The sequence below is a fragment of the Ipomoea nil genome, unplaced genomic scaffold, assembly GCF_001879475.1.
Source record: "Ipomoea nil cultivar Tokyo-kokei standard unplaced genomic scaffold, Asagao_1.1 scaffold2159, whole genome shotgun sequence".
Classification (NCBI taxonomy): Eukaryota; Viridiplantae; Streptophyta; class Magnoliopsida; order Solanales; family Convolvulaceae; genus Ipomoea; species Ipomoea nil.
The window spans coordinates 797046-824863 of NW_017618587.1; the positions used below are offsets into that span (position 1 = coordinate 797046).

General features: G+C 34.9%; 3 protein-coding genes across 10 annotated transcripts; all 3 read right to left on the minus strand.

Moving 5' to 3' along the window:
• Positions 1–184: 184 nt before the first annotated feature.
• LOC109149370 (cytochrome P450 87A3-like) lies at positions 185–3308 on the minus strand. The gene is made up of 8 exons (XM_019297103.1): positions 3112–3308; positions 2451–2775; positions 2215–2361; positions 1882–2142; positions 1258–1347; positions 1086–1164; positions 641–747; positions 185–540 (listed from the first exon to the last, which is right to left on the minus strand). Exons 1-8 carry the CDS (start codon positions 3306–3308, stop codon positions 319–321), a joined length of 1428 nt encoding a protein of 475 aa, XP_019152648.1. The 3' UTR covers positions 185–318.
• Positions 3309–3856: 548 nt separating this feature from the next.
• Positions 3857–9809, minus strand: LOC109149361 (transcription factor BIM1). Of its 4 annotated transcripts, none has more exons than XM_019297093.1 (12): positions 9515–9809; positions 9120–9376; positions 8909–8977; positions 6712–7068; positions 6501–6612; positions 6287–6417; positions 6079–6187; positions 5716–5785; positions 5540–5632; positions 4950–5383; positions 4396–4525; positions 3857–4302 (listed from the first exon to the last, which is right to left on the minus strand). In XM_019297093.1, the coding sequence occupies exons 2-12, from the start codon at positions 9154–9156 to the stop codon at positions 4201–4203; spliced, it is 1644 nt and encodes a 547-aa protein (XP_019152638.1). In that variant the 5' UTR covers positions 9157–9376; positions 9515–9809; the 3' UTR covers positions 3857–4200. The 4 variants fall into 4 exon arrangements, with proteins under 4 accessions (XP_019152638.1, XP_019152639.1, XP_019152636.1 ...); XM_019297094.1 differs by having other exon boundaries at positions 6501–6606; positions 6712–7071; XM_019297091.1 differs by having other exon boundaries at positions 6712–7071.
• Positions 9810–17468: 7659 nt separating this feature from the next.
• On the minus strand, positions 17469–27818 carry LOC109149358. Of its 5 annotated transcripts, XM_019297082.1 has the most exons (5): positions 27346–27818; positions 24495–26010; positions 23901–24157; positions 20594–20598; positions 17469–17481 (listed from the first exon to the last, which is right to left on the minus strand). In XM_019297082.1, the coding sequence occupies exons 1-3, from the start codon at positions 27709–27711 to the stop codon at positions 23925–23927; spliced, it is 2115 nt and encodes a 704-aa protein (XP_019152627.1). In that variant the 5' UTR covers positions 27712–27818; the 3' UTR covers positions 17469–17481; positions 20594–20598; positions 23901–23924. The 5 variants fall into 5 exon arrangements, with proteins under 5 accessions (XP_019152627.1, XP_019152628.1, XP_019152626.1 ...); XM_019297083.1 differs by lacking the exons at positions 17469–17481; positions 20594–20598 and having other exon boundaries at positions 23779–24157; positions 24495–24936; positions 25000–26010; XM_019297081.1 differs by lacking the exons at positions 17469–17481; positions 20594–20598 and having other exon boundaries at positions 23779–24157.

Below are 27818 nucleotides of genomic sequence, written 5' to 3' on the forward strand. Positions count from 1 at the left end.
CCTCGTCTAGTATCTGATATATATGTATAGCAGCCCCATTATGTTGTAACATTCAAGCTAAGTATGAAAATGAAGTGGACACAAAAATACCCTAAAACTTTTGAGGTCTAATGTTTTTTTGAGTCATGACGAGAGAATTCTCAACTACTATCTGAATGTGTACATTGGGTAAACCCAACCTTTTAACTCTAGTTTGTAAAGGACTATAAAAATGTAAACTAGACTTGGTTGGTCATAGCTGATCATCTCTCATTGGAAGTTAAGCTTGTAGCCTTTACCCGATTCTTTAAATATATTGGACCTTTTATCTTGAATTGGTCAATCAGTTAAGCTCGTTAGCTGGATTTGGAAGCCATTTGGAAATAACAATGCGGGTGTTCGAACTATCTTCCCTTGTTCTACAACTTTCCACCTGTAGTTAGTGACCAAGTAATGCAAGAGGATAGCCATTTCCAGCTTTGCAAAATCAGCACCGGCACAAAGCCTTTGACCTCCACCAAACGCCATGAATTTCTTGGATGCAGAATGCAGTTCTTCACCCTTTTTAATATAATTTCCAGTACTCATAAATTATTAGTCCATTGAATTGAAAGGATAAAATTTTCTTATCTTATATTATATGACAGTGTGAGTAGCTTACATTCCACCTGGATGGATTGAATGCTAGGGGATCCTCGTACTTGTCTGGACTTAGATGAACAGAAGATGGACACACCGCTACGGTCCAACCCGCCGGAATTGTATATCCTACATTAGGTTATAATAAATTCAATTCTCGATAAAGATTTAATTATATTGTTGGTTAATTGGGAGAGAAGAAATGCAGCCACTATCCGAAGGTGTGCATTATATTGCTAAGTCCGTCATCTTTGTGACGTCGACCCTAGGTCAGCATGCAAAAGACCAATATGAGGTAAATCAGTCTAGTCTAGGTTACACATATGCCTGACTTATTCAAATCAAGAAAGTCAATAAACCGCTCTCACTGAGAGTCGAACTTGGGATCTTGTGATCATTAATTTGTAAATTTACTAAATGTAACATTAGATGAGAGTATGTGGTTAGTTCCAAGTTGATGAACTTGCCTTTGAGTTGGACATCTGCCATTACTTTTCTTAAGATGAGTGGAGCAATGTTCCCCAGCCTCACTGTTTCATTGATAACCTTCAACACATACAAATTAAAGAAAATTAAAGTTTGATTTATTTAATTAATTAATAATATGAATATAAGTAAAGAAAGAGAATTGAAGAAGACCATGTGCATGAAATTCATGGACTTATATTCCTTCCATGTAATGGGGGAGTCCTTGTTTTCCCTGCTTGCTACAATTTTCTGTTGCTCATCCTACAATATTGTAACAATACACAAGAGTATTTGTTTTGTCAAGAATAACCTTTTCAATCACTAAAACTGATGAAAATTAGGGTTTCAATAAAGTTATCAATTAAGTTTTCTGACTATACCTATCAAAGTTGGCTGGAAATTAATACCAATCATCTCTACGAAAATTATGAACGGTCAACAAATTTAAAAAATGCTCTAAATCATTATTTATATATGGAAAGGGCCGCTATCTGAATGTACATTTTTGGTGAAGCATATATACTTTGTGATCTTCATCAGCAAATTAAAAATTATTATAAGTTACTCCTAGTTGATCGACTCAAACCAAGAAGATTCTTCCCCCCGAAAATTAGACCATTGTGCATGGTTACCAAACCAACTCTCTAATCAACTTTACCAACCGTTAAAGTTGAAACTTTGTAATTACCAAATCAACCGATTGACCAATTCAACTAGAATTGCCCCAAAATGCTCTAGCTAGTAGTGTGATTTAGATACAAGAATGGTTTAGAATGAAATGTTAATTAATTAAACCTGTAATTGTCGTAAAGCTTGAGGATGTTTATTGAGGAAGTTCAAGGCCAGTGTGATGGCTGCAGATGTGGTTTCGTAGGTAGCAAACAACAGAACAAACATTAAATCCACTGCAATTTGTTCTGTCAGAAATGTGGTTTCGTCGTCTACTTCCTTCAATAGGTAATCCAAGAAATCCTCATCACCATGCTTCTGTTTCTGTTTCATCCATCGCCTCTCTTCTACAGTCCCCTTTATCAATTTTATAGCATTTTTGCGTCCCTAACAAAACCCCAACAAATAATAAACTTTTATATATTTACATACACACACACACACACACAGTTTACGTACTCTCATGGAAGCATGGTGAGCAGTTCCAGGGATGTTGAGAGGGAAAGAGAAAAAGCCATCAATGAAAGCTCTGTAACAGTGTCTCAGCTCCATTGCCCTTTTCTCACCATAGCTGAAAACTTTCTTGGCAACAAGCTTGAATATCATCTGTTAATAATCAAAGAAATATAGTTAATTAGTAAGCCATGCATGCATGCATGAAATATTTATAACATAATAGATGAATGAATGATTACAGTTTCAGTAGCTTCTTTAAGATCAAACTTGGGAAGGGCAGTCCAAGAATGCAGGTGTTTTCTGGTGAGGTGGTCCATCTCCGACAGCAATGATGCTTTAAGGTTTTGGGGGCTTACGAGGGTGAGAATGAGGTTCTTGAGATAGCGGTGGAAGGCTCCATGGTGAACTGTTAATCCCTGTTTTCCGGTGAGTTTGAGAGCACTCTCTGTGTACCATAGCTGGAAAAGCTTCCCTTCTTGTTGAAAGATGAAATGGTTGACCTCTGGATCCGTAGAGAACACCACTTTCTGACCAACTAAGCTTGTTCGGAACAGTGACCCATATCTGCAAATAGTACAAATTTGTCAACCATCTAAAAGTCGTCGGAACCCTAGGTATATATAGAATGTCTGACAAAAAATCATGGTTTAGATCACTTTTCCAACCAACCAATCACTGAAAGTAATCGCTAGTCAAAAACTTTAGTCAGTTAGGTCTGACCTATTCGCAGACTTCTGATCTGACCATAAGTGGTTGAAATGTAATTCTTAAGATGGCAGGAATCTTCAACCACTAGTGATTGAAAATTCCGACTTCATCAGATCATACATTATTATATATTGTTGAAAAATGGTGCAAATTAAATTAAAGTTGCTCTTGAATTGTCTTTACTATTTTTACCTAAAGGTTCTCTTGTTGATGAAGGGGTGGATGCCTTCTAGGGGATGGGATGAGAAGTATTGGATGGATTCTCCAATGATGGGGAAACCCATTGATCCAGGAGGGAGCAATCCTTTGCACTTGGGGTTTCTCCATCTATACACCCATTGAGTAACCACTACAAGAATCACTGCACTAAGGTACACAACAACCCACATTACTTTTCCTTAAAAACTTTTAGAATGATACTATGTTTTTGTATGATATTATTCTACCCTACCCAGTTTGCTAGCTACCCCTCAGTTATATATAGTAGTATAAAGCTCAAATGTGCATTTCAAGAACTAAAGGATAAACAATGACACCAAATATGCATGCATGTCCCTTTCTTGATATGGTTTGACAATGGAAGGTTATTATATTGTAGGGGCCGGCTCATATACACATTTATTATCCTTGGAATTTATCTTCGGAGGGTGTCTTAGAATCTACTGCCCCATACGGCTTAATTTGGAGATTAGTTTCCTTTTCTTGTTTCTTTCACATGTTTGGGATGTCTTATTGTCTTGTACATCTCACTCTACTATGAAGTTTTGACATTTACTTCCTTTGATATGCCTCAACCGTCCACCAATTTTTTAAAGTGTTCATACAGTTCTCACAACAAAGCTAATTCCATTTAAAAAAAAATTAATTAATACTCATCAGTAAGCCGGACTTACACTTTGCACCCTGTAAAAACATTATCAACTTTGAAAAGAAATTGTTTGAAACTCAACAGGGAATGTATATAGTAAAAGCCTTAAGCTAAAACCGCGGCTTCTCAAAATCAGTTTCAGTAGGAATACAGGCAGGACAGTAATAATAATTCAAGGAGGAATATCACACTTGTTAGGGACAACCTGTGCAGCCCAACAATCTAAAGATCAAAATGATAAAGAAAGAAAGAAATAAATTACATGTACAGTGGGTTCGTGATGTTGTTTGGGTAGATTTCTATATATATTACCAGTATTTCTTGAATCATCCTTATGAAGGAAAAGAGGTAGACCCAAAAAAATGAATAAATCAATTACAGAATGAATGCTTCTATTTGTTGTCAGCTTAGCTTCAGCTGGTTTTTATCCTTTTCAAGGCTTGGCTAGATTCCTCCCCCGCGCTTGTGACTATGGAATGTGGAATTGGTTGATTGCTCGTGGAAACATCGTCTCCCTGAATTGAAGAAACTCATGATGTTAAGGTGATTCTAGCTTAATGGTTAAAAGTTAAAGTGTAGATTGTCTGAGGGGGAAAGGATCCAGGTACCTTGATTGTGGAAGCTGAAGAATTTAATCTACCATTTGCTCTCTTCCCAAGGTCAATGTGTACTGAGATGCTGGCTTGCGAAAGATCTACACCAGAACTCTGAAGTGCGGTTGTGAGAGTACTTAACAACCTGGAAAATGCCAATGCATGTTGATGTTTATCACAAACCAGATCCCTCAAACAAACAAGTTTAACTAAATAGTGAAATGAAGTAGCTAGCTAGAACATGTATGCAACGATGCTATCTAGAACGTTACAGGGAAAAGTAACAATCAGGAGAGTTTAGCTTCTTAAATCTGTGTATTGCAAGGGGCTTCATTATTTACCCAAGAAGATGTATGGGAGGAATGATGCTATCCAGGAAATTGCAGTTCAGCTTCTAAAATGTTTGTATTGCAAGGGGCTTTCTTGTTTACCCAAGATGTATGGAAGTAATGGTGTTATCTAGAATGTTGTCAGTTTAGCACTATAGCTTCTTACATGTTTCTATTGCAAAAGCATCAAATTTAAACCGAATATGTATGAACTGAAACTTTTGGAGAATGAAATCTTACCCTTGTGAATAGATGCTTGAAATGCTGATTGTACCACTTTCTATAGTTGGGTCCTGTTCTTTTGGCTCATTGCTTGCAACAGTGTAATTGGATGTGTTTGATCTACTCTGAGGAAATTGAGGTTGATGCTGTGATGTTGATTTGTCTTTACCAGACACTAGTTTTGGCAGAGGTTGTGATGCTATGTTTCTTGTCCCACAAAGAGGGAATATGTTAGGATCAAATGGCAGAGACATGGGTTGCGGATGACCACCATCTTTTATCAAAGCAGTGCTCATGTCTGGTTCTGCTTTCTGTCCGTTTACAGGAATTGTTCGAGAAATCCCAGGTTTGCTATCAGCAAATTTTGATGCAAATATGAGTGCTGGATCAGATGCATTATTCGTCCCTTGCGAATGATCAATAAACCCTTGAGCACCCCTTTGGCAATTGTTCTATTTCACAAACAAAGATTGAAGCTTTAATAAGTGTGGTAACAGAACAAGAATCATAAATGAAAAACTGCGTATTCACAATTGCTTTCAGCCATGGACATTGAGCATGAATTTGTTGAGAAGAAAGTAGAAAAAATAGACACAAATATGAGTTACCCATGGAAACTTTGTTGGTTCATGTTCCCAGCTTTGGTATGATCCCTCATGCTTCTGCACTTTCTCTTGTAGGAATTGAATGTACTCGATAACCTGCATACGGATTCACATTATAATTCCGTAATGTGATGACTGTGTGGTTGAAGTTGGACAAAAGTCACTTGATATGCACAAACCTCTAGTAAGAATGATGCTTTGTCTCTCTTTTGGTCACTGAGTGGGATAATATCTCTCAGCATCTGAAATCTGCATAATGAAAATAGGAATACTAAATATCCAACTGTGCACTGACACCATTTCAGCTTAAATATTTATATATATTTAGGAAGATTTATATTCAACTAAGGTATAATATTCCTATCAATTCATAAGATCATCAGCCAAACTTCAAAGAAGAGCATCGATAAATAAAATTGAAAAAAGACTCTGTAGAAGTAACTAAAATGCAATCATATATTCATATCACCAGCTTATTTTGGATAGACAAAATTAGTAACTACTAAAGGATTACTTTCTTTTGTAGCTATTGTAAAACATGCCTGTCATTGATCTTGCTCCTTCTACGCTGCTCTGTTGCTGAGTGCTTAGAGCGTGGAGTATTTGGCTTCTGATCATTGCTTTTTCCAACGGTTTTTACTGACAGGTTTCCTGGTTAAAGAAATTAACTATTTTAATTTTTAAGTTACAAGAAACTAACTATAAAAACAATCAGTAATTACCCAAAGTAAAGTGAAAAAAAAAAAAAACCTTTTGGGTGAGGTGATGGCTCTTTCTTGATGACAAATTCTTCCTCATCTTCTTCTTCATCCTCTTCTTGTGCACTTTTAGCTGATGTTATCATATTTAGGAAGCTCTGATTGTTCTGAGCGGCCAATTGTCTGCAAAATAACCAGAGAATTAGAAGTGAAATATGAATACTAAAGAGTCCATAAAAAATGACTGCAATGAAATTGCCACCCACTGAGAGGATGAGAAAGAACTGAAGGCTGCAGTGCTATGCTTAAGGTTGGAGGATGACTGTGATGGCCATTCCATTGCCACGGGCCGCTGTCCTCCTGTGTTTACGCCTGTTTCTGTCAAGCACAAGTCAGCATTAATTCGTGCTATAGTTTCAACCATTAAATCATGTTTAAGGGGAAATATAAGGAAATCCACAAAGATAATGTCATTACCTCTTAGAACATGTCTCTCCCCAGAACTATTCTCCTTCCCTGTCTTTCCCTTCTTCACTGCAGATTCATCCCACAGAGTGAATCCACTCCCTGAGTAAGAACTGCAGTTTGAGTTTTCGTCGTTTCTGTCAGTACTACTTGGCTGTGCCATAGTAAATAAGCTCCCTTCTGGCTTTGGAACCCTTTGCAAATAAGAAATGCTATAGGTCCCAATCCCACCAGGAAGGTTGTGCTCCATGGAAGGAGGAGGTGGAGGCTTTTCAGCAATTGTCACTTCAACCTTGCTTTCTTCCTTCCCAACAGTGTTCTCTGCTTGTTCTAGTGGTTGCAAGAAATCATGAGTTCTGAGGAATCCCCCTGCTATTGTATATAAAATAATAAGCCACCATAAATTGAAGATTTTAATGAACTACAACACCATCATACAATAAATCACTATAAAGCAGGTAAAAAGAAAGTAAGGAAATAATTTCTTAATTTTTTTTGTTGGTTGTGCAAAGGTAGAACCTAGCAACTTTTACATCTTCTAAACTTGTTTCCTTGAGGTTTTCATTTTTTTAAAAAGTGATAAGACCAGAAAGCACTATTGCCAGGTTTTCAAGTTTTTAATATACATGATATTATGAACTACAAGAATTAATATAACACGGTCACTTTTTTCTTGCTCCACAACTATTCCTGCCCAAGCTATATAACTCAAATTTCATAGTCAAGGACCTTGTAGTTCAATGGCACCAAATTATACTCTTATAAGGGAAGTTGTGGGATTGAGTCAGCTTTTAGTATTAAAAAAAACTCAGATTTCACATGGACCCACCCCCATAGTAATACCCAAAAAAAGGGTGTTTATCAAATGTAACTAGACATACCTAATTGTGTCTAGTACAAAAGGAATCAGGTGTGGATACACTTTATCCAAATCTTAAAAAGGAAAATACTACATGAACTCTCACTTTTTACTTATAATTTCTACTCTCTTTTACAAATTTTTTATGTAAACATCTCACATAATGAAAATATCTTATCTTTATTTACTACGTCAAAAAGCAAGAGTGAGGGAGTAGAATTTGAAAGTATAATGTACTAGAACTCCCTTAGAAATTCCTATATTATTATTATTGGGGATTACAGAGAAAGGATGGAGAAATGGGTAGGGCAGAAACTGGGCCCTACCTAAGAATAGTCAGGCCCTGAATCTCTGATCCGATGGGGCGTTAAAAGTCCAGAACAGTTCTATCACCCCCCCCCCCCCCCCCCTTTTGGATTCAGCATGTAGGCCAACCCCAGAAAAATGTCCCACATAGCACGTGGCCCAGATCCACACACCAATCATCATCTCCCATCACGGGTGTATTAATTATGCTACTAATGCCTTGGATATTTTCCCTTTTAATCACCCACAAAATAACAACTAAATATGTTATATTTACCTCAGTAATAAAATTATTACATGACGCATTGCAATTAATTAATTATTATTCCTAACTTCATCAGACTATATCTTGAAATTTATTCTTCCAAAAGGCTGAACCTCAATCCTAAGCGCCCTCCGCATTTTAACCCGACAGAACATTTGGGATGATATAAATCATGGTAACTCAATTGAACATGAACCACAAAGGCTAGACTTCTACTTACTGCGCACAAAGAGCCCCTCTCACTTTGAGAGGTAGCTCCCACACTGTCGCTAGTGAGATTCGAGATCATTCTTCTAACTTTTCATCTCTATGACTATATCTTAAAATTCATGAATCAGTCATCGTCCTCATAAAGAAGTAAATCAGGTTAATTTGTACGTACATAAAGAACCCAACACAAACTAAACCCTCAATGTTGAATCGAATCTCACCGGAGCAAGTCTTACCACAGCCACTACCACAATCTTATATAATAAATCATAAACTATACAAGAGAGGCAAACCACACTAAGAAAATCTCGTGCAACAAATTCGATCAGAAAGCTGTTAGAAAGAATCAAAATTATGACATTTTGATAAAAAAAATCATCTTTTACCCCATTGGTCACTCCATTTTCGACAAATTATTATTATTCCCTTATTGGGATGAGTGGGCAACGCCAATTACCCAAATAAAAGAAATTCTGACCATTTCAACGGAGTAAAAATTAAAAGGAAATTCAAAGAAAGTTGAGAAAAAAGAAAAAGGAAAGATTTTGGTATGTACTGGAAAATTTTACCTTGGCGGGGTCTTGGATCTTGTTCCGCGGGTGAATATAGGGAAAGAAAGTCATGCGTCGTCTTTCTGCCTGTTGAACAACACACAATTTCAAATTCTTAAAGTATCTGTTTTTACCAAGTATAGCTCGGACTCTCGCTGTGAATTTTATTATTTATTGATTTTTTCTTACTACAGAATATGAACTCGAAAGTAAAAAACGGCAAAATTACCGTCAGTTCCGAAAGCTCTTGGTTGAGGCAACTCCATCCACTCTCCTTCTTCGCGATTTTCCGAAATTCAACTGAATTTCCGATGGATGCAGCGGAATTCCACAATTCAGAAATTTAAATTCTTCAGCTGACGTTTAGATCCGCCTCCCGCCGATGATGGGAGGCGCATTCAGGAGCTTTTTTTACAGCTAAAAAGCTCGACGGCTTTTTCCGGTGAAAGTTTCAGTTTCCGGGGGAATTCTCGTCACTCTTCGTTTCTACAATCAAAATTCAGCTGAATCGTGCAGAATTCAACTCAAAATGCGGAGAAAAAACAGCAAAACACGGAGAATTCCGCGCAAAAAAAAAATGCTTAACAATGGAGATCCAGAACCAGAGCTGAAGAAGATGACTACCTGTGAGATACACACACGCAATGAAGAATTCGGGTTGAAAATCAAACCCAGCTCCCGGAATTCTCCCGGCGGAATGAGGAAGTGATCCAATCCAAACAGTAAAACTTTTCTCGATTATTGCTTGTAGGCCCCGTTATCCCGTTCAGGATTAACAAGAACACCGTTCCAGAACACCAACTATACTCGCTCAACCTCAATTCAGAGCCTCTCTCTCTCTAGAATTCCTTTTTTTTCTCTCTCTCTCTCTAGAATTCCTTTTTTCTTTCCTGTGAGGGACAGAGTGTGTTCTTCGTCCTCGTTTCTCCCCGAATACTTTAAAAACAATGCTCCGTTTCGTGCAAAAAAACGCCGTTTGGCTGACGACGTTGCGGCTGTTTAACGGCGTTGGGAGACGGTTAACGGTTTTTCTTGGGAATGCCGTTTGCTTGACTTTCTTATCTGCGCTGTAGGGGGGGAATTAGAAAATATTTTATTCCGATCATATTTTTATTTTATTTTATTTGGAGTATTTATTTTTTTTAGTGAGCTTTTTGCGATCCCGATTAAAAATATTAATTTATTCACCTAAATCTACTTATACCTCGAGCTTTGTACCTTGTTCCTTTTATTAATAATTTTCACTGAATTCATTATCCGTTTTCACCAGTTAACATTTTTTTAATTATTTCTCAGTGTATTTGTAATGATTCTTTTGTCTCGATTTACTTAAGGCTGCATTTGGAAAGTTGATTTGTGGATTTGGAATGTTTGGAATGATATAAAATTACGGTAATTCATTGACTCAACAGATAAAGTTAAGTGTCGGTGTATATAAAAAATTTATTCACTTTGGGCATAATTCATATACTGTGTGATTGTCAAATTTTAAACATTAGTCCCTTTTCTCAAATACTGTCTGTTGAACCAATAAATTAAGTCAGGACAGACCTCTTGATGATCATTGGTTCGTGCATCCTTCAAAAAGCACAAGGGGTTGTTGGCTAATGTAAAGTCGGGCATAAATTCTATACATTTATATTAGCTTTTTTATACGTGAGTATTAAGAATGCGAGTAAATTGTTATGAAAACACTGAAGAATTGGCACAATGGTTAAGGTTAAGTGAGGTCATTATCATGGCTTTCATATGTACAATGATGTAATAGGTAAAAGATGATGGATGGCATGGATGTAACACTTAAAAAAGAAGATTCAGCATCAATAGATTAAAAGTTAAGTTAGGCAGAAACAAAGAAAGATTTGATGAAATAAGAATCACATGGTAGTTGAGTATGGGATTCAAATCATCATATCCTTTAATTAGCTTGCCCTTAATTACCCCCATCAAAATTGAGTAATTTCTTAAAATTTAGTTTGTCAATAGTAAGCATTACATCACCTAGTTATGTGCTTTGGATGAATTGACATGAATTTCTTTTCTAATTAATCTAAAATTGCAAGAGTGCTCTGTCACTTAAGATCCTAACCAATACGAATATGGTTAGTTTCGATATACAATCAAAATGTAAAATATCAATTAGATACACAAATCTATAGTACAAAAAGATTTTCTAAAATATATAATATAAGATAATGTGTATATGTAAATTTCAATTTTGGTTAATTGATAGTATATTGGGTGATGTGTTGGTTACGGGTTCCGACATTCAGTCTCAACTCAGGCGGTCGGCATTAGCTCAAGTGGTCAGCATATTCCCAATTCAATTCGGGATTATTGGGGGATGTGTCTACCAATTCTTGAAAGGGACATCTGGAATGATTTATTTCTAAATTTGAAGGATTACTTTTTTTATTTGTTTTTGTTTTAGGCAATTAATGTGCACGGTTTATGAATTTATTTTTCTAATTTAGACCGAGTACTAAGCTTTCGAGTTGTATTAATACCTTGAAAATGGAGTTGTAAAGAGTTTGAAATCCCTTACACTCAAGAGCAATAATACAATAACATTCCGTTATTACACTTATCATACTATTTTATTTGCTTTCTAACTGATTTTATTGACCGTCCTCAACTGCCTAGATTGTAAAACCACCATTGGAAAATAGGTCCAAGGTTTGGTTTGTGGGCAAAACACAAACTACGTAGCTGGGAACACTACTCGTGACTGCATAATCATGTCCCATGCGTCATTTTCACCTAAAAATATTTCAAAAGTATAGAAAAAATACAAAAATATTGTTTTGTAGAATATCAAACTACATACTTATCCACATTGCAATGATAAAAAAAGGTATCTCGATAAAATTATAAATTTATATCAATAAATTGTACTCTATAAATAACACATTTTACCTCTTTAATTATATTTGTTAATAGTTATACAATTTAGATCTTCATCGTCAAATTTTTTTTTAAAAAAAAAAAAAAACAATTTCCCAATTGTTTAAAGAGTTGTAAATTTAGCCCTTCTGTTAGTAGAAAATGTTTATAACTAGGGTGTTTAGAGAGCTATTTTGAAATATCATTGTTACGCCATCTAAAATCCATGATTTTACAATAATGGAGTTCAGTCGAGTTAGAAGTGAGACCTAGTGTTACCCCACCCCACAACAATAATAGCTTATTTACTTCTAAAACCCATAGTACTGAACATTTTCCCTTACTTCCATTGACAAAGGAGTCAAATTTACATCATTCCAAACAATTAAGGTACTATTTGTTGGTTTCGTGATCCGGGTAGTCACTTGGCAGGCCAACATAACCGATAAAAAAATGTAAAAAAAAAAAATGAGACAAGAATTTTAACGTGAAAACCAAAAGGTAAATATCACATACCTGTTTAGGCGGTGCCAATGCAAAATTCACTATTTTGTTTGAGATTTTGTATATATATCACCGCATGTTTTCCAGTCTAGAGAGATCTGGATCAACTTTATCTTCTTCTCTTCTTGTTTCTCCTCTCTTTTATGGTAGAAGAATAGTAGATGGTGATCCTCCCAAATGCTCTGTCAGGTCGGGTGTAGGGAGCCCTTAGGGTTAATTGGGGTTCAATCTTTTGGAAGAAGAATAGTAGATGGGGAGTAGAGGGGTATTCATGGGTTATTATTTGGATTTATAGGTAATTATTTGTATGTATGAGTAATAATAGTGGGTTTAGAAGTTATGAAAAGGTAATTAGGGAGCCAGACTCAGTGATCATATCTCAAGCTGTGACTGTTGAGTTCAAATGTCATACCCGGCTGTCTGCTAGGTGACACTGACTGGGTACTCGTGCTGGATATCCATAAGTACTAAATTTCTTAAAATTGACAACGTGTAACTATTCCATAACCAACAACTTACAATTACGGATCTAAAAGTGTAACTTTTACATTATTTCTCCAAAACAATATATAACAAAATAAATAAGAAATATTAATTGATTATTACCTACCAACTACGAATAGCATATGGTAAAAGTAATATTTGTTTGTCTTTGATAATTTAAAGCATTGGAAGAAAAGATAGAAGGTGTTATTAATGAGAAAAAGTCACGTGAGTGCGGCACACCGGGGAACGCGGGGCCTCCTCGGCTCAAACTCCACTGAAGGGGGTTTGGAGCTTTTGTCCTGCCATGTGCTCCCCAGATTCTCTCTACCCTGTAGCATGGCACGCATGCAACATGTTTTTGTCTTCTGCCTCCAATTTCTTTTTCTTCTTTTTTTTAAAAATAATTTCACCCACACACCTAAAAAGTAAAGTTGCTGAATTTAATGACCATAATTTTTATAATTATATAAAAAAACAATTACCCTAGTTTTTTTAATATAATAAATCACAAAAGTTGAGTCCATTATATTCACTCAATATATATGAGTAATTTATTAATCATTGTTTTGGTCCGACAATCAAGGCAAGCATTCACATTAAGTTGCACACCTACAACCGAACACCTTGGCACTATTCCACTTAATTAATAAACATCTAATTAATTAATTAATTAATTAATGCTAGTACTATACTAGCTAGCTCCTTCCAGTATCTTTTCATCTTTAATTTAAAGTTGCAGAACATGGCTCACAGGGTGTACATATACCATTTTGGACTAAGGATACAGTTTATCATTAATTAATTATTATTAGTATATATATCAACTCGCCGACATCCTTAATCCATTGTGTTATTCATCATTGCTATACCTTCGAAAGTAGTATAGCACTCCTTGTTTTGTTTTATATTGTTGAATTATGTGTTTACTGTTTATTTTATGTAAAACATATACATACACATGTGTATGTATACGTAGAGAGAGAGAGAGAGTTGGTAATAAAGCCTAGCCAGCGCAGCATTTATATATGCTTAAGAGAATGGATAATTATAGATGCTTTAGGCATATTATCTTTACAGATATGTGCTTATTATATATCAACCTTTAGTGTGATAATTAGAGGTGGCAATTTACATTTAATTTGCTTTTGGATCACATAATTCAAACTTACTAGTTCGAGAATTGGTATCAGTCAACTTGTTTATTTAAGCATGTAAAAGGTCAATTCGTAAGTTACCAATCGTTAAATGACATGTTTGTCGTACAATTTGACTTATTTTAACAATTCAGAAAATGTCATATCAACTCACTTGTTGAATGTTATGGAGTATTAATTATATTCATATTTCGCTTATGTCTAATGTATATACCTCGTTTAGGATACTCGTTACTATTCTTCAATGTATTGAAATCGAAACCAACCAATTTAGCGAGCACACGTAAAGACATAAATATTATATTTTTAAATAATTCAATTGTCCTTGATTTTACTAAGTGACTAACTGCTAAAAAGTACAAAGATTTTACTATATATATAGTGTAAAAAACATTTAAAATTGAATTGAAAAGCATATAATAATGCAGTAAAAATGGTTGAGAAGAGGTGGCAAGAAAAGCGCGGAAGCAGTGAAGAGGAATGGGTTCCATTTGCTCGCATCGTCACGCGTACGGTACACCGTAGGGCCGAGACTTTGACCAAGAAACTCACGTGCATCTCCCCAAAACGACAAACCACGTGTCAAACCTACCACCACTTAACCTTAACCTTCTCGACCCACCTTAACCTAGCTATCTAGCTTTGCTTTAACCTCTTGCATGCTAGCTAGTAGCTACCCTCCCTCATTTCTTTTTCATAATGGATATTTTTAATTTCATCCACGAATGTATAAGGTCATATGTTATACTAGCTAATTGATTAGATTCATGCTTTTGGTGTGATTGAGCTCACGTTTATAGTTTGATTGAGTGACTTTGATCCCATCTTAAATTATAACATGATCAGCATCAAAGTTTGTCCGGTCCACTTTGCATTCACCTAGTTGTTTACAATTGATATTGGTGGAGTCTAAACATTCGTTTCAAGTGGAGGGTCCAATCTCAAACCCACTTGTTCGGTCAATTTTGGTAGCATTCAAAGCTTTTATTTAAGGGAATGGTCTAATCCAATTTTAAGTGGTCAATGGATTATGATAGGAAATATACCCCGTAAAGCAAGGGTACTAGGAACCTTTGTGCACGTGGATGAATCAGTGGGGCCTCTAGCCTGCCCCTGTGCATGGATAGCGCGTGTCACACATGTCGAGCATTCGACATGTGTTTTCCATTTCTCCTATAAATATAACATTAAATGTAAGGAGAGAAGACTTTAAGCTGATTATACACAGTTATTGTATATTTGGGATCCTCTAGCTCACCGTCATGTCATCCCAAACTTACTCCTTAATCGTTAAATTAATACGGAATTCAAGAGGCAATTGTATTATCCGGCTTAATATATATATACCCGATAGTATTTTCTGTTAGACAATAATAATGCTAACATAAACTGAAGTAAACGAGTAACCTGCCTCGTTGCAGCGGAAGCTTTAGGATCGCCCGAATATCCCCAGCCATAGTTGTTGGTATTGTCTCTGGGATGGTAAACCTGCAGAATGGACATTAGTGTTTTGTCTACCACTTCTCTCCCGAATACTCGATGGTGCTTGTCTTCTGAACACGGGAGCTGTGGGAGGACTAATTTGCTTAGAAGCCTACGTCCCATCAACGTAGGCAGATATTCAGTTAAAGCTTAACTGAATATCCTGAGTTGCCTAACAGACTAAGTCACTAACTGACTTAATATTCCACTTGCACCACAACCACTTAATTAATACAATATATTATAATATATTATATTAGGGAAAATACTTACATTCTCCCACTTGGTGCAAGTACTGGCACAACCTTCATTAAAGAACAAAATACATGAACCACAGTAATACGTCCTCTACTAATCAAGTGAGTAATATCTACTTTGATCACATGCATTTAAATTCTCTAACTTAGGTTCTTTATGAACAAACCCTACGTTTATTCTTAGTCCCTTAATGGATGTTTCTCAAAATATATTATGTGCACAACTGAAGGAAGAAACCATCCAAATTCACTGTATGATCTCCAAAATCTTAGAAGCATGCTTTAAGTAGAGATCCCTTAATGTTAGCATAATGCTAACTATATTCTATGACTTCTTTATAAGTTAACACAGATACTACCTCTAACAGCTAAGAGCTTGGAGTTGACACGTCTGTCACTCCCACTCATTAAGATAGCCAAAAGATAGTCAAGTCATAGAAACATTCCAATAACATAAACCATAAGGTCTAAGTCAATAATTTGGAATCTTAAACATACACCAACTTCCCAAATAATCTCAAGGTTCACCTCGAAATTAATTGAACATTACGAGTCTTATTATGTCTTACAAAATTGTTTTGAGCCTTACAAACCAAAAATGGCCCAGGATCAATTTTGAAGAAACTAAAGACTCTGTTAATTGCTAAAGAATTTATTAATTGGCAGTGCACCACAAGTTAAATGTTTTCGTTCTAATAAATTCATTAATATTGTTACAACATTTTCATAAATATGTTGTACAACCAAACGTTCAATGAAATGAACTTATGAATTATAAGAACAAAAGACTAAATTAATACTTGTGGAAACTTTTGGACTTATTGCTAGACGCACAATCCAATTTGGAATGTATGAAAACAACTAAATCCATCAACTTTAGTGGAGTATCTTAATGATCTTTCCTAAATGATCACTCCCACTGATTAAGATATTCTTTAGCCAAATTAATGATATAACACTCATAATTGATTTGACCAACTAAATAATGAAGATATAATTCCCCACCATTAGTTGGGCATACTAAATAATCAATATTTGGTTCCAATTATAGTCCAACTAAATGAATAATTAATGAGGACATGATTCTCCACCATAGTTGGACATACTAAAATAATAAAATACGCCTTCCAAAACCAAGTTGGAATTCGGCTCAGAAGATATATTTTATTATTGGAATCCATAAGAGGTATATCATACCACGCAACTTACTATAGTTACTCCAAATAGCCAAGTAAGCTTCGTGAAAAATAATTAATAAAAGGTGTATCTAAATTTTGGGAAGTGACTAAATACATGTTTTGCCAATGCAAACCACGAAACTTAGAATTATAATTGAACTAAATTTATAAATTCTAAGAAATTGAGATAAAGTTATTATCTAATGGGTTGATGAATTTATTGACATAAAACTTGCCTGTGGGCTAAAGTTTTAATTCTATTAAATTCAATTAACCACTTATGATAGTATTTTATCTCAATTACTAAATAGTCAGAAGAATCTAGTGACATAAAACTTGCCTGTGGGCTAAAATCTTACTCAATAAGATCCAACTGAAATTTTATGATGAAACAATTATCAAATGAGTTGAAGAATCAAGTGACATAAAACTTGCTTATGGGCTGAAGTTTTAATTCAATTAGATTCATTACAACCATTATGACAAAAAACTTAAGAGATCATGTTCCTTATCTTAATCCCTGTGGGCAAACTAAGATATATGACCTAAAGTTTACATCATAAAATTAAGCTTCATGATAGAGATGAGAATTATTCATAAAGTAAATAAAATTCTTTATTCATATCATCACTGATAAAACTACTAAACTACATTCCGATACATAATTGCCTGTGGGCTAAATTATGATCATAGTTCAGTATTTCATCCTAATTAATCATACAAATATAACGAAATTGCCTGTGGGCTAAATTCCATCATATTACATACAATTAATCACAATTGATATGTCTAAAACTTTATGTGACCCTAACAACTCAATATATAATTTAACTGATTGAGGATGCTGTGGCTACTCCCCAACTAATTAGAATTATAAGATCACTAGACATTTATCATTGCCATCTTTATGTGATTTGAACTTTAGACAATTTTTAGTGAATTAAAGATGCTGTGGCTACTCTTTAATTAATCTAGAAATTGTAATCACTTGGCAAAAGGGGAATTTAAAGCCTAACAAACAAATTAAACCAACACATGATAGACAATTATTAGGTATACTCCCAGGAAAGTTGGTCGAGACGAAGCTCGGTTAAATACCAACTCCTTAGACAGAGTAGCGTCGCAAGGGGACTAGTAGCAACAAGGCTTTTAAGCCAGGGCCATAGAACTAGTATTCCTCCCCAAGAAACTTCCCTAAGTCATGTGTTCTCATGTTTGAAGTAAAACCGCTTGGGAGATCTATAAGATTGTAGATTCACCTATGGATAAGGCTTTAAATTGATGAACTAAATTGACGTGCATAAATTCAGGCACTACCGCAATTAATTTTATGCATAAAGTTCAACTTAATAAGGAACTAAATCCATTCTCAAACTATGCTTTCTAAAGGCATAATAAATCTAAAGGCATAATAAATCGCATAATCTAAAATAAAATATTATGCTTAGAACAGATATGCATAAAATTAAATAATAAACTCATATATTCCAAATAAATTGCATAACTGAAAACAATTTTAATATGAGCAATAACCTCAAGTATACAATTAATATTCAAAACTAGCATTGACTTCTAACCAAAAGAAATCCAAAATTTGAATAATAATGTACTTTGAAAGGTTAAAAACTATACGCCCACGTAAAATAGTTTTAATTGCAAAAAATCAAATTTGTGAGAAACGGGTTGAATTCACAAATATCAAGCCATAGTATATGTTTTATTCATAAATAAAAATCTCACAAATTCTAATTGCATAATTAAACTTAATATTATGCACTTAATGTGATTAAAAGCATAAAACAATCTAAATAGTATGAAAAACACCAAATGTGTATTCAATTATTCATACTTAACTAAATGTGGGCAATGACATCTAAAATCATAATTCAAATACTAAATAAATTATGTGATAGATTGCCAAGAAAACATGTTTTTCCAAAATTCTGAATTGATTAAAAAATCACTCTCCAAAACTCAGTTAATAATATTATTAATGGCAGAAAATCGCAAATAACCAAAAAAGCAATAAATAGCCATAATAATAGTATTATGTTAATTTGGAGACTAAATATGAAAAACAATAGTTAAAACTTGTTAACCTTTAAAACATTTTTGGATATCACTTCAAAATTTAATAAAACTTAAGTCCAAAAATAAATGCCACATAAATCAATTTGGAAACAATTCATGACTTAATACCATAAAAATGATGTTATCATTAAATAAAATATTAATAGTAATAAGGAGCATTATAATCACTATGAACATTTTTAATAATGACAAACATGGTAATACATATCTTAATGTTTCCATATTCTTAAGGATAAAATGTGACTAGTTCAAAATGGTTAACAGCTATAACAGTAGTTACCAATAATAATAAACTGTAATTAATGATTTGCGTACCTTAATGATGCAAACTGCATCTATCGATAGCACTGACAGCGATAGCGAAGAAAGCCTCCAAAATCTCCCATCTTCACGGAGAGTTTAGTTGAATCGCCCAATGGTACGTAACAGTTTATTGGTAACACTTAATTACCATTATTAATAATAATGAAAAATGAAGTGACATGAGTAATCTTACCAATATACCAAATATAGTAGATTACCATGAATGAATAATTATTATGAAAGATAATAAATGAGATTAGCCCCTCAACTTAATATAGCAGTAATCATTAATGTAAATTAACAATAACCACAATAAATGTAAAACTGTAATTAAGGGATGCTAAATACTAATCTCAATTTACCACATAATAATTAATCAAGACTGTAATGAGTCGGAGACTAAAATTAAGGTATAACCAAATTACCAATAATATAAAGGCAATATAACTATGTACATTGCTTACCATTAAGAAAACAGAATATTATTGTTAAGGCCCTTACAACTATTAATAGATTAAAAACATAATTAACTTAAATAATAGTTATAATTCGTAATGGCCAAAACAATAATTATAAGTCTTAATGACTTCAAATGGTAATTGTAATCCTTAGATACTTAATGACTCAAAATCAAACAATGATAATAATTATAGCACAAAATTGCTTAAGTCAGGCCCATAAACTTTAATGTCCCAAGTTAATTATAACATGAATGATAAATGCTCTAATATGGAAATAGATCCAAACATTATATTATCACCAACGATAAATACCGTTATAAAAAATACGGTAGTTAGTAATAATTGAACCTTAATAAACATGTTATAATCAAATAAAAGGAATGTGCTACAATTATTATTAAAATATCAATCAAATAATAGTAGGATCCATACTGACCAAGATAGGTCCTAAATAGCTTGTTCAAAATAGGTTTTAAAGTCCCAAGTGAAAATTAGGACTAAAATATGCTCAAAATTAAATGAGAAAACCAAACAAACCACCTTAATGGGCTATAATGTGGTTCCTGCATTTATTTTTTTCGGCAACATTGCACTAACTCTTTGATCTAATTCAAAACTCTTAAACATAATAGACACCAACAAAGATAAAATTTTAACCTTATTATTAATTGTCTTAAACTGCTGGTAAAGGTTAGGGTATTTGAAATAGAGATGAGGGAGAACAAGTGGGGGGAGAGTGCAAGTTTCAATGATTAGGTTAAGCTTAAGCATGATCCATTCACTAAAGAATGTTTAAAATGGGGATTAAACTAATAATTATTTAATTAAATTGTTTGTAATTGAGAAGTTTCCTTGATGCATGGACATTCTTTATCTTAAGGTATCATTATAGGGATCAGTTAACAATGGTTTTCCTTGATGGTGTCGGAGGATTAAGATAATAATTTTTATTTTATTATTTTTAATGTTGGCTTTTGGATAAAATATGGTGCGGAGTCTAACGTGGCAGATGGACCGTAGAATGCGGGGAGAGTCACGTGATTTAAAAACTGCCTGCCTACCACATCGTTCGCCTCCCAAATCACGTGGCCAACTCATGGTGCGATTGTGGTGGGGCCCCTCCCATTATACGCATCCAATTTTTTTTTTTCTTGATTTATTATGAGGAATTATTATTTAAAATAAAAAAGAGTGGTTTGCATTGGTGGCTTCTCCCTTTCAACCCTTTGAGGTGTTTTATTTTATTCAACAAAATTTTTAAAAAGTAATGAAGCTTTGATACATGAATATGGTAACTTGGATTAGAAGTTTTGCACAACATTGCTTACTTAATTTTTTGTTTTCTGAATGTTATTACAAATTCGTAATTTTGATTTACATTAGAGTCTGCAACAACTATTTCAAGGTGCGTTTTAAATGAAACTCAGATTGTGATTTTAGTCAGTAAAAAACTATAAGAAGATAAATCAGTCTGAGTGATTTGTAGTTGAACGACTCAAATTGAACATTTGACTGCAGTTATACTAATACTAAATTTAATATTATGAAAAAATTGAATTAAAAATAACTTTAATCAAATTTTGTTAATTGAATCAGAGTGAAGTAATTGAATAAATGAAAATGAAGGGGTAAAAGTAGAATTTTAGATTGGACATGTGATTGGAGAAAGGGAGTGGGGGGAATGGAGTGATCTTGCTATTAGCACACGTCTGCTTTATAACACATAAATGACGTGACGGGACCGGGTGGGGTCCAGCTTGTGAGAGGTGGGTGTACGCCCCGCACGTGAGCTGAGAGAAACCACGAGTCGCTCACGTGCGCCCATCCCCTGCCGTTAATCTGTCGCTTTGCTTGCCGGATCGCGTGCGGTGGGGACCTCCCACTTACGTTGAATTCCGTGTTAAGTTCTTAACGCCGTTACGCTCCGCCTATCGCCTGTCGTTATTGTTATCTCGCCCGTTTACTGCGCTGCCAAATCGCTTTTTCTCCAAATAGGTTAATCGTTTTCACTTTTCACCAAATATCATGTTTATGTGAATAATAATCGCATTTAATGAATTAATTATTAATTATATTGATTTGATAAATACAAATACCTTTATTAAATACAAATGTTTATTAAAAATTTTAACTGAAAATAAGATGATTTCTTACGACTTATTTGACCAAAAATTACTTATATCTCAGATCAATCGTATCTTTCAAAATCTCTAGTCTTCAATCATATCCATTTAAATTTATCAGATATTTGTTTTGATAATTATAAATTTTAACCAGAGATCGATCCATAATGCATATTCAAGTATCAATTACAGACTTTTTCATATATCAAAACAATTTTTGACTGAGTTTTATACAATATCAAGATGCATCATTATTTGCATCTCTAGTACCAAAAAAAGGATTATTATCAAAGTGAGGGGGTTCCTTGCGCAGTGAGCACCGGTCTAGCCTCTGTGGTTCATGTTTAGTTGAGTTACCATGATTTACATCCTCCCAAATGTCTTATTGGGTCGGAGTGTGGGGGCCCCTTAGGGTTGGAGTTCAACTTTTTGGAAGAAAAAAAAGGATTATTAGTTTAATTTGATTTTTTTAAATTATTAATGATGCCTGACATATTCATTGTACATGGAATGTAGAATGACTTCCTTTAATTCCTATAAAAAATTAAATTATTATTTTTTCCAAATTAAATTGTAAATTTTGTTTTCTTTATTATGGAGTTGGAATATTTATTATTCTATAGAAAAGTTGGAGAAGGGATAAGGGGGTAATATGGGCACAATTTTTGGTAACATAATCAAGCTTAGGAGCATCGTTGGTGATACGTGAAACCACGTGCTTCGAGTCCTAGGCGGTTGCGTCGCTCTCATCCTCGTGACGGTGTCACGTGGGACACACTTTAATCTTGGGACCCACACTTCTCCAAAACGCAACTTTTATTTTCTACATAAAATGATTAATGTTTTTTTTTTTTTTTTTTTTTTTAAATTTGGAATATTCGTTGGCTACAATTGCAACCACAATACCACATTATAATATTAGTATAATCCCATCCCTCATAATATATTTATTATAGTAATTAATATAAGAGTAAGTAACGGCGTTCCACTTAATTTTAATGTGTTCATTTTTATTTGATTTTGTTGTTAAAATATAATTATATTGTTAAATATATCTTTAAGATTAACTCGAAAATTTAAATTTTTTTTTCAATTTTTTTTTTTTGTGTCAAGAAAAATTCGCTAGGTATGCACTAGGTGAATATGTTCATGTGTAATAATCTACCAATTACCAAAAAAAAAAAAATCACTCTAAAAAAACTTTATACTACAGACTCAATCTCGTGTGTTTTCAATAATTTTTATGATATTACTATGTAAAATTAGCTTAATTAGTACGATTAATCACTGAGAGACTTTAATCGATTAGAGGTGATGGAAACACCTTAATCGATTAGAAGTGATGAAAACTCTTTTTGCCGGCTCAGAAACTTGATGTATCAAAAAAATGATATTAGTAAAGGGTGGGAAGGGGTCATTTTCCAGAAGTGGGGGCATGTGCATTGCTTTCCCCAAGTGACCTGTTGTACATAGGTCCAATGAAATTCCTGCTGACGTGGCTCTATCACGTGTAATTATAGGGGATTTATAGGTTCCTTTTTTGATACTCCGTATTCTCTTTCTTATTACCCATTTATAATTAGTGCAAAAAAACACCCAAAAAAAATTAGAAACTAAATTTCACTTTGGTATTTTTGTGGGCAAGCATTTATGGGCTTTGAAAGCCAACTTAGCCCAAAATGAAATCCTAAAATGGGCTATGCTACTCAAATCCATAGGCCCATCATCCCAAGTCCTTGATTGTCATTTCTGAAACAGTTTTTTTTTTTTTTTTTTTTTTTTTTCAAAGGTAAATCTTAACTTGATAATCACAATGTTTAAATTTGAAGTGTCTATTAGGCTTCTTGATTTCAACAGATCAATTATAGATAACTCACCAGACAAACTTCACCCAAAGTACAATTTTGTATAGCGACTACGTATTTTCTGAAGTTTACAACCCATCATGATTTTGGTAGACATGACAGATTTAAAGAGTTAATGTTATTACATTATTATTATCTACTAGACAATGACAAAAGATTCAAGGTACAAAAATATACAATGTGCATCCACTTGAGAGGCCAACAATCACCCCTCAACCAAAACTATACATATTCTAAAGTAAATGGTTCACCCCCTTCTCTCCAACATTATACTGCTGACAACATCTTTTACAAATAAGAAGAAACACTCTCTACAAGAGTTGGGCATTAAAGTGGATCTCCGAATTTCAGAAACTTCATTCACATGGAAGCATATGGAGTTTGGAAATGCAGGAATCCCAGGGCGTCGTTGCTCCAAACCACAAGCAGCTAAGATCGAATGAGTGGAGAGCCTTGCAATTTCTTTAAATTTCTCGGCTTCTGCAAAGAGATGGTTAATAACATCACATCAAGGCAAGATATATATGGAATATGCTTCAAACTCTTATTTGACAATCATGTTGATGAACATCATTTTTCACCTTCCCTACACTGGAGAGTAAAAGTTCTTTCCCCTTTTACTGTAGTAATGTATAGGCAGCAATTAATAATTTTGAAGGAACAAATAAAAAAAATGAAAATGATAACTATTACAATGTTCAATTCAAATGTATAAAGATGCAAAAAAAGACTATTTATGTGCAGCCACATCATTCTTGCAGTGAAATTGTGAAGTGCAGGTAAGATGTATTTAAAAGACAAAAAAAAGCAACCATACCTAGCTTTTTATCCTTGGATAGGAGTTTCAAATTGAGCTTGACTAGAGATTGAATCTCAGTCTTGGCTTCATATTCATCTTTAGCTTTTCTGCTCTCGTCAAATTTTTCTGCCCCAACTTTATCCTTCAGATGTTTCGCCTTGTTTCTTGAGGAAGAGAGACCAAGTTCCTCTTCAGCATGACTAATACTTGAAACAGTTTGTGCTGACCTCATAGAAGAATCCGAGCCAGGCAATATGCTACGTAGGTCTTTCTTCTTCATGTGTCCACTTTTATCACAAGCAGTTGGTTGAAACGAAGCATGATCTTCCTTAGAAGATGTCATTTTGGAATGTAATGCCAAGTGAGTAGTTGAAAAACATTCCCGAACATTTGGTGGCACCTTCAAAGAAACGGTATCTTGCTTTTGTTGCTGTCCAGACATCTGAGATCTATTCATTTGGTAGTTTTTATCAAGAGGATGATACTGAAGATGACTTCCTGGTCCACTGTTACCAAGATGTTGCCTGTGCAATGAGAGAGAGTTTGAATGCCCTCCACCAGCTTCTGTGTCGGTATTCATTTTCTCTAAAAAGCCTTTTTTAACATTTGGAGACCGATTTAAAGTAACGTTTTCTTGCTTTTGTCGCTGTCCAGACGTCTGAGATCTATTCATATGGTAGTTTTTATTAAGAGGATGATACCGGTGAGGAACTTCCTGTCCAATACAATTGAAACCAGGTTGTTGCCTATGTGACAAGCGAGAGTTCAAATGCCCACCACAAGCTTCTGCACAGGTATTCATTTTCTTTGAAGCTTGTTTTGAGGCCTGAGTTAGTGTTTTGGAACTATCATGATTGCGCACCACTGACTTGGCAATATCCCACATCTTCCAGGCCTTGTTTATCTCATATGAACCTTTATCACAACCAGTTTCCGGTTTTTGTTTGGCAATACCACTGTCATGCTTTTTGCTAGAAGGGAAATACAGGGATCCACTCTGTAACCCATCCCAATTTTCGCGTAACGTGCGTATACGATCATTTACACCGCGGCAGTGCCACAGTGTTTTAGCAGACAACTTAGTTCTTGAAGAAGCCAACTCATCCACATCATTTGACAAAGTTTCTCTTTTGCTAGTAACAACTTGAGGTGATACACTACTTGTATCAGAATTAACTAAGGATAAACCCTCAACATAGCTGGTTTGTGGTTCTCGAACAATCTCATAAATAGACACAACTTCCCCTGTTGAAGATATCTGGCCATGGCATGCAGCAGATTTAAGTTGATTATCACAATCAGCACTTGTGTCAGTTTTGGCATGTTCAGTCCTCAGAAGACTGCAGTCTGAGCAAAACCAGTCACCCTCAGGGACAGTGGCACCAAGACCAACACAGTAAGTATGAGAAGCAGAATCACAAAGGTCACACAGTAGAAGAAGACAATCATCAGCAGAGCTATGGCACACATTGCATTGAACTTCTGAATATGGATCAAATGACCCAGTTGTCAAATTTCCAAAATAATTGTAAACCTGCACAGTACATGCTTCAAAATATGAAGAGCGTCAAAGAGGAAACTCTCAATGGTCTTGACTCTTACTTTCAGTTAATTGCTTGCATAACTCCTAAAATCTACTCTTTCCTATTTTATTATTTTTATCTATACAAAAGTGCTAGTAGTATATGTATATCTATAAAGAAAGATTGTGTGTGTGTATAAATAGATAGGTAAGTCTATAAAGATAGTGTGTTTTTAAAAAATAATAATAATACTCTGTAACTTATTCTAAATTCCAATCCATAAACTAACTTACAACTTTATAAAGATAGTGTGTATTTGTTATGATTCTGAGCTCAGTGAGGAATTCAGAATGGAAAAAGATTGATAACCAAAGAAGCACCATTTTGTTATTTCCTTTACATTTTTCCATTCCTTCCCTTCTAAGAGATGCATTAGTTGTTAGAGTTAGTATAGTTGAAGTTGTCTAGAACCCTTCTGAGGCACTTAATCTAGTCTAGTCAACTACTGGGGTTCAGGATTGAGGAAGGATTACATTGAGACGACAGCGTTTTGCTATTGCAATCAGTTTAGTTAAAACAACAACGTTTCAGCAAGTTCTCGCGCGAATTGTGTGAATTAAACACCAGAAAGGCGCCATTTTGGTATCACCTCTCTCTCTCTCTCTCTCTCTCTCTCTCTCACACACACACACACACATTATATTCTTATTTTACTTAATACTTCCTTCTGAGGCACTAGGATTCAGAATTGACTAATTGAGGAGGGATTAGATTGAGACGACAGCGTTTTTGCCATTGAAATCAGTCTAGTTAAACGACAACGTTTTGACCAAGTTTTCAGTGGCACATACCAAGGGCGCGAATTGTGTGAATTAAACACCAGAAAGGCGCCATTTTGGTATCACCTCTCTTTCTCTCTCTCTCTCTCATTCTATTCTTTTTTCTTCTTTTATTCCTTAATTCTTCCTTTCTTGCCCCATGCACTGGTCATTATAAAATATAAATCTTTTAGCTCTAGTTTGAGACTCTGAGGCACTATATCTAATATCTACTGTGTGGTGATCCTAAAATGCAGTGCAGAAAACATGATATAAGTATATAACCACTTCTCTCTGTTCATTTCTTCCTATTCATTCCAGTTAATTGAACTTATTACAGAATTCCACTTCAAAGTTATAGGCAAAATAGTAACCTTGTTTTACAGGTACAGAGAATTTACGCAAACAAGCAAAATTTTAAACAAAAAAGTGCAATTCCAGGCATAGATCATTCCAGACACAAGTAAAAACTTACCATAATTAATCACAGAAAATAAAATTAAAAAAAAAAATTGTAATCAGCCTGACCTGATCGCGAAGAGGGACGCGAACAACGCGCTCGGAAGGGAAGACGGGGGGTTTGGGAGGGCGGCGGATGGCGGAGAATCGGGCCTTGCATATGGGGCATCTGGACTCAACCTTGGACCACTCCATGATGCACAAGAAGCAGAAGAAATGCTCGCAGCTGTCGATGCATCCTTGAATTATGGCGGAGCCCTGCCCGGCTTCCGACAGGCAAATCCCGCAGCAGATTTCCGATTCCTCGCCCTCCGACTCCGAGATTTCCACTTTGGACTTCCCCTTATCGGACGACGAAGATTGAAGCAGCGGCGGCGGCTCTAGTGTTTTGAGGCGTTTGCTTGCCGGAGCATCTGCTTCGTCGCCGGCGGCCATTTCCTCCCGGCCGGAATGCAGTCGCAGTCGATTTCTTAGTTTTTAACGCTGAATCAAACCGGTGGCCACCCAGCTCCACTCTCCTCAGTCTCGCATGTACATAGAGA

Excerpts from the sequence above, each read along its gene's own strand:
- LOC109149370 (XM_019297103.1), bottom strand. The coding sequence starts at position 3,308 with ATGTGGGTTGTTGTGTACCTTAGTGCAGTGATTCTTGTAGTGGTTACT. Across the intron at positions 2,362-2,450 it reads TTAAAGAAGCTACTGAAACT|ATGATATTCAAGCTTGTTGC; the intron begins GTAATCATTCAT and ends GATTATTAACAG. Across the intron at positions 1,165-1,257 it reads CCATGAATTTCATGCACATG|GTTATCAATGAAACAGTGAG; the intron begins GTCTTCTTCAAT and ends TATGTGTTGAAG.
- LOC109149361 (XM_019297091.1), bottom strand. The coding sequence starts at position 9,156 with ATGGAGTTGCCTCAACCAAGAGCTTTCGGAACTGACG. Across the intron at positions 8,978-9,119 it reads AAGAGCTTTCGGAACTGACG|GCAGAAAGACGACGCATGAC; the intron begins GTAATTTTGCCG and ends GTTGTTCAACAG. Across the intron at positions 4,526-4,949 it reads TCAAGCATCTATTCACAAGG|GTTGTTAAGTACTCTCACAA; the intron begins GTAAGATTTCAT and ends GGCATTTTCCAG.
- LOC109149358 (XM_019297082.1), bottom strand. The coding sequence starts at position 27,711 with ATGGCCGCCGGCGACGAAGCAGATGCTCCGGCAAGCAAACGCCTCAAA. Across the intron at positions 26,011-27,345 it reads GCGTCCCTCTTCGCGATCAG|GTTTACAATTATTTTGGAAA; the intron begins GTCAGGCTGATT and ends TGTACTGTGCAG. Across the intron at positions 24,158-24,494 it reads ATCCAAGGATAAAAAGCTAG|AAGCCGAGAAATTTAAAGAA; the intron begins GTATGGTTGCTT and ends ATCTCTTTGCAG.